General features: G+C 44.8%; 1 protein-coding gene across 1 annotated transcript; it reads left to right on the top strand.

The window, feature by feature from the left end:
* Window positions 1–2,005: 2,005 nt before the first annotated feature.
* On the top strand, window positions 2,006–3,134 carry KCNE2 (potassium voltage-gated channel subfamily E regulatory subunit 2). Its single transcript, XM_030880934.2, has one exon. It carries the CDS (start codon window positions 2,490–2,492, stop codon window positions 2,859–2,861), a length of 372 nt encoding a protein of 123 aa, XP_030736794.1. The 5' UTR covers window positions 2,006–2,489; the 3' UTR covers window positions 2,862–3,134.
* The last annotated feature ends 3,560 nt before the right edge of the window (window positions 3,135–6,694 follow it).

The raw sequence follows: 6,694 nt of genomic DNA, 5'->3' as shown, positions 1-6,694 counted from the left end.
CCCTTCTTCCCCTTCTCAGTTGCCGCGTACTCCACAGTCCCTTGGGGCCTTCCACCAGACCGAACTTCCCTCGTCACCCACCAGTCTTTGCTTTTGTACACTTAGCTCCTCTGGGATTCTTGTTTGTTTTCATTCTTTGTTTGGTTTTTTAGTTGTCTCTATGTTCTACCCATTCTTCAATTTGGCTTCACAGAAGGAAACTGAATTCTCTCCAGAGGGTGCAGCAGGGGGATATATAAGCTGGGAAAATCACAGTTTTCTTTATTGGATGAAGCTGTGGGAAAGGGTTGGCAGAAACAGAGGGTGAGGGCACTGGTAGGTGAAGTGATCCGGCCCCGTCACGTTTGTAAGGTGAGCCCTACAGACCACGGGAAGGGGGGGGTGCGATGGAATTTTTTGGATGGATGAAACAAGTGTGAGCTCCCCCCAGATGAGTAGACCTGGGCTCTTCAAGGGTTAAGGAGCCAGTGGTGAAGTCTTGACTCGGATTAAAGCCGGGTTAGCTATACTCTTTCACAGTGAACTGTGTTATTTTAAGGGGGAGAAAGTGTGCCTCTGTCACATTACTTGGAAAATATGCTTGGTGAGTACTTTGGGGCAATCTTACCTATTTGTTAAGTTACTTTTCAACCCTCTCTGTTCACACCTGTGACAACTCTCTGCACCTTGCATGGTCGTTTGTTTGCATCTCTCCCACTACACCGAGCTTCCTCAGGCAGAATTCTCGTACTCGTCATCGCTGCATTTCCAATGCCATCGTGTTCCCGGCACATTCATTTACTCATCAGACATCCATTGTGTGCCTACTGTGTGCCAGTTTAGTTGGTTTAGTGCCAACATTCACTAAACCAAGGTAGACAGAGGCGATGTGAGCCCTGCCCTCACAGACATCATGGTTGAGTGGGAAAGGTGAGGCCATAAGCCAATCATCACACACACACAGCGACATATACACAGAAGCACCACATGTTGGGAAGAGTGCTTTGAAGGAAAGTAATAAGATGCTATTGGAGAAAAGTGATGATGGGGGTGGGGTTTGAGAGCAGGGCCGGGGTACTTTTCTCAGAAGTGACAGTTAAGCTGGGCCCCAAAGGGTGAGGAGGCAGCAGAGGGAAGAGAAGGGGAAAAGTATTCCAGGTTGAGGGAACAGAATGTGCAAATGTCCTGAAGCAGGAGAAGGTTTACTGATGTGGAGGAAGGCAGGCCAGGAAGACCAGTTGCCACGAGCAGAGAGTAAACTGGGGAGGTGGTCAGGGGCCAGCCAGGCCAGGCCAGGTAAACTCGTTAAAGAATGAGGATTTTATTTTGTGAACAGGAAGGTATTGCATCATTTTAAAAACAGGGGAATGATGTGCTCCCATTTCGCTCTTAAAAAGAGCACACCAACTGCTGTGCAGGGCAGAGAGGGGCAGATGTGACCCTGGGGAGGTAGTTTGGGGAGGGTTGTATTGCATTGCATTGTATCAGCCAGGTGAGAGATGCTGGTGGCTGGGCAGTGAAAGTGAGGATGGAGAAGAGAGTGGGAGGTGGGAAATATCCATGATCTCTCAGGTTGTTCCTTTGTATCACTTGCCTAAAGTACTTCTTTCAAATATGGATGCACAGACTCATCTCTTTGGTATAACTGGAAAAAGCACTGCCTAGACATAGGAGGTAGAGCAGATTGCAAAGTCTGTCAATGCCCCTTGCAAGCTTCTGACCCATAAGTCTCTGAAAACACAGAACATACATCAGTCATTGCTTCATTCAGCTGATGTCTGTTGAGTATCTGTTATGAACAAGGCATTGTGCTAGCCATTGTGAGGTGACCGACCTATTTAGAAACAAAGTAATGAATGCAAGATTATTGATGAAAATTTTGAACAGAAGAAAAATATAAGGAAAAAAAAAATCTGTGAGTATACCATCCACTATTTTTTTTTTTTTTTTTTGCGGTACGCGGGCCTCTCTCACTGTTGTGGCCTCTCCCGTTGCGGAGCACAGGCTCCAGACGCGCAGGCTCAGCAGCCATGGCTCACGGGCCCAGCCGCTTCGCGGCATGTGGGATCTTCCCGGACTGGGGCACGAACCCGTGTCCCCTGCTTCCCTACCATCCACTATTAACACTTTGAATTATTTATTTATCCAGTCTGTTTTCCATTTTCATCTGCATGTATATTTATTCACATATTTAAATTGGGATTATAGTACATATCGTTTTATGTACTCCATTAAACTTTTATTGTAAGATATCATGAATGCAAACAATGCATCAAGTTAAGCTGGGCCCCAAAGGGTGAGGAGGTAGCAGAGGGAAAAATTTAAAGAAAATTTAAAGAATAACAAAGTATGCACTCACTCAGTCACCAGCCAGGAGAAGAAGAAATAATATTACGTCCCCCCCTTGCATGCCCCTCGCGCCATCCCTTAAGGTAGCCAAATGCAGAAAGAATTCATTTTCTTAAGCTTGTTCATATTTTTTATTCTTTAAATTGCAGCAGGAGGGAAATATGCCTACTCCATCCAATCTGACACAGACACTGGAATATGTCTTCAAAAGGATTTTTGTGACTTATATGGACAACTGGCGCAGGAACACAACAGCTGCGCAACAGGCCCTGCAAGCCAAGGTCGATGCTGAGAACTTCTACTATGTCATCTTGTACCTTATGGTTATGATCGGAATGTTCTCTTTCATCATTGTAGCCATCCTGGTGAGCACCGTGAAATCCAAGAGACGAGAACACTCCAATGACCCGTACCACCAGTACATTGTGGAGGACTGGCAAGACAAGTACAAAAGTCAAATTGTGAACCTGGGAGAATCAAGGGCCACCATCCACGAGAACACTGGTGCAGCGGGGCTCAGAATGTCTCCTTAATTAGCGAGAGAGGCATACAGCCAACATCTGATATGCAAATATGAAGAGACGCCAGTGTCATGGAGCCAATCCAAGTTGCCATGCTTAGAAGACACTAAGTTCCTAGCTCTCTGTTGAGAATTTTCATGGAGATCAGGTGGCTGGTCAACTAAGACAGGGGACACTGCAATCTCAGTGATTTATGCTTGCTCATTGGAGAAGTAATTTATGCTGAAGACCTCTCTTCCTTTCCGTGCAATGTCAATGTCATTTTAATCAATGTCAATAGTGAAAATAAAGCCAGATTGGAAGTAACATGCCTGGGCAGTGGCAGTGGGGTAGAAAGGAGAGATTAACAAATCATTGAATCTTCTTCCTCATGAAACATTTTGTTTGTGACTAAATCAATTTATAAATAACCCAGGTGTATTACCCAGAAGCTGAGGTTCAAAAATCTGTCACTTGCTCACTGGATTGATGTAGGAGCATTTATTTATTAACTCATGAATGTAGAGTCTGAAGTGATGAATGAATAGAACCACGGGGTTCTTTTGTGTCTTGTTTCCCTAGCATTGAGTTTATTTGGAAGTCTGAAGACAGAACAAACATTTCACAAGGGCAAAGAGTCCACACCAGAGAAATAGAATCTTTAAGAACTACCTGGTGCAACAGAAACATACCTTTTAATTAACATTTAAAATTTCACAGAAAACTTTTAAAAGTCCTTGTTATTATAGAAAAAGTAATAAAACATTGTAACACGGCTTTATACACAACTCTTTTCACTCAGTTTACTTTCCCTATTTACAGTTACTTATTTCCACTTAGTTTCAAGAAACTTGTTGTCACTTACATACTGAAAGTGGCTGAATTGTTGCTGTCTGTTGAAGAGCTAGACTGTTAACTGCTTAGTATTTTGAAGCTTGGGGTTCACAATATCACAGAATGTCAGGGCTGGAAGACACCTTGGAGATCATAGTATTCTTTTTTTTCTTTTTCTTTCCAGATGTCTAGAGAGTCTGGGTGCTTTAATACCAGAAAATTAGGCACAGGAAAAAACAAGCAAACAAACAAATAAATAAATAAGCCTAGTCAAGAGTTGGCCAAAGACTGTCAAAACATACTCCTTAAGAAAATAGCCTCTGTGCTTCCTGTTTTGGAAGTTATTTGCTAATGGAAACAGTTGTGTCAACATTAGTCTTGAAGCAACCATGGCTGTAAGGGGTAATTTACAAGAAAGTGTATGTTCAAAGAGCAGGCACACCAAGGGTTCATGGGTTATCTCAGGATGGTTATGAGCAGGTCTAGAACCCAAGGTCAGCACCATGCTGGTTCATAATCCTGTATTAGATTCTTACTGCTGCTGTAACAAATTACCACCAATGTACCAGCTTAAAACAAAGAGATATATTCTCCTACACTTCTGGAGGTCAGAGGTCTGAACTGGGACTCACTGGGCTGTGTTCTTCTAGAGCTTCTAGGGGAGAATCCATTCATTTGTAGACAGGAATCTCCAGTCCACAGATTAGGCGACTTCACTCATCAATTCAATCAAGCATCATTTAATATCTATCTACTTGGGTCACTGGCCTAGACCCCAGGAGTATAGAGATGAATGGGACTCCCAGAGCTGCAGGAACTCACTCAGTCGAGGCGGAGTCAGACACGTGAACATCAAAACGATATAATGTGACAACGTTATAACGGAGAGCAACACAAAGGGGGCAGAGCTAGAGCCGGGACAGAGGCCCCGCCTATGTCGGGTTAAGGTCTAGAGAGTAGCTGAGAGGAGAAAGCCAATGGCAAGACGGACTTACGGGCTGTAACTTCAGGAAGCTTCACGCCCCCTTACACTCTTCTCTTCCTCCAGCTTCCCCAGCCAAGCAGAGCAATTGTGAACAGAGCCTCAAGTCTCAGGGCACTAAGACAAAATTCAGAACAGGAGTCCTTCTTCAACGTCTTATATAGATTACAAGCTTTGTGTCTTTAGAGTGAGATATATACAAGGTCTGTTTCCTAATAACAAAGATGCAATTATGCTAACAGAAGTGCTAAATACAGTTTTGGAGAAAGCCATTCACGTTCCAAGAGCAGATACGGCAAGAGTGGTTTCCCTCCTTAGATCAGAAACCCAGAAATGCTGTACCACACGGAACATTCTCACCAGTGTGCCCAGAGCAGCAACCCAGGTTACAAAATCTCAGCCTTGGGTCTGGATCCAGACAGGAATCCAGGGTCTCTACCATCTGACAATGACTATGTCTTTGACCAAACTCTGGTCAGGCTTCTCTGAGCCTTCTTCTTGACTAGACCTCTTGCCCTATAAACACTGCACATTCTTGGCAAAAAAGATATCATCCACCTCCCCACATCTGAACTAACACTACCATAGTTTCTAACAGCTCTAGGTTGCGTCCCTAAGGGGACCCCAGCCCGCTTTAAAGTGCTTGCCTAAGAAAACTCAATTTACTTTTTGTGCCAGCCAAACCCTGATGGTAGGCAAATCAGCCCCCTGAATCCCTCCTAGGGCAGCTATTTTAGAAATCTTACAGTTATAAATCCTTTGTCTCCCCCTTTGAGGTGTAAATCCTTACCACTCAGAACCGTCTTGTCTCTTTGAGGTGCCAACATTCAAGGAATAACTCTCCCCAACCTCTGGGCACGTTGCTCTAACATGCACCACTGCGGACAGTCATAAAGATCGAACTTTGTTTCTCCTCCAGATAAGCGTCTGTTAACAAACCCAGGTCAGGTTGACCAATCCCCTCTGCTTTTTGTAAATTTCCACTTCCCTGACTCTGCTCAAGTGCCTGCGGCCCCAATCCCTCCTTCCCCTTTTAAAATGCCCAGTTACCTCTGGCAAGACAAAGCTGAGTTCAGTTCATGCTGGACTCTCTCCCCTATTGCAATAGTTGCTTAATAAAGTCTATCCTTAACACTTGAACTGGTGTCCAGCTTTGTTTATCTTTGACACAAGGAAACAAATTAAGGGGAGAAAACCTAGGTTTTCCTAATTAAGTATGTTTTATTATCATCACTAAAGTATATGGGGCCAACATAGATGGTTATCAGTATCAACTTTACTTTTGGGGAATGGGAGAAATGCCCAATGTTTACGAGCATTCTGGGTATACAGTTGCTGCCACTTGCCCCCGTTTGTCACCCCAGCATCAATTTCCACCAAACCTAGGCTTGCCACTTTCAACCTGGCAACTGAAAATTCCAGTTTAAACAACTTGCTAGTTTTCTTTTCCACCCCGTTTGCTTTTAGAGTTCCTTCTGCTTGGTCTACTGGCTCCAAATGACCTGAGCCCCATTTACTTCTTACAGCATCGATCAGAAGCGATTTGAAAAGGAACCTATGGACTATAGTGGCTGCCCTGAGAGAGTCTAGCTCCAGATTACCCAGAGTCAGACCCCAGCTCTGGAGCTTGCTGGTTTTAAAACCCTGGACAATTATTTTTTTTCGGTGCGTGGGCCTCTCACGGTTGTGGTCTCTCCCGCTGCGGAGCACAGGCTCCGGACGCGCAGGCTCAGCGGCCATGGCTCACGGGCCCAGCCGCTCCGCGGCATGTGGGATCTTCCCGGACCGGGGCGCGAACCCGTGTCCCCTGCATTGGCAGGCGGACTCTCAACCACTGCACCACCAAGGAAGCCCGATCCCTGGACAATTTAATCAGTTTGTGTCTCCATTTCCTCATCTGTGAAGTGGTTACAGGCATATTATGTCCTTTATAGGCCTGTTAGGAGACTTCAATTAGAAAATTGCCGCAAAGTGCTTAGAACAAAGCTATTTTAGTTACTTTCTCCAGGAAAACTTCACTTGTTGACAGAACTAACCCCCCTCTCCCCAA

This window comes from Globicephala melas, chromosome 4, assembly GCF_963455315.2.
Source record: "Globicephala melas chromosome 4, mGloMel1.2, whole genome shotgun sequence".
Taxonomy (NCBI): domain Eukaryota; kingdom Metazoa; phylum Chordata; class Mammalia; order Artiodactyla; family Delphinidae; genus Globicephala; species Globicephala melas.
Note: the sequence above shows the minus strand (reverse complement) of the source record. Positions and strands in the feature narration are given on the sequence as shown.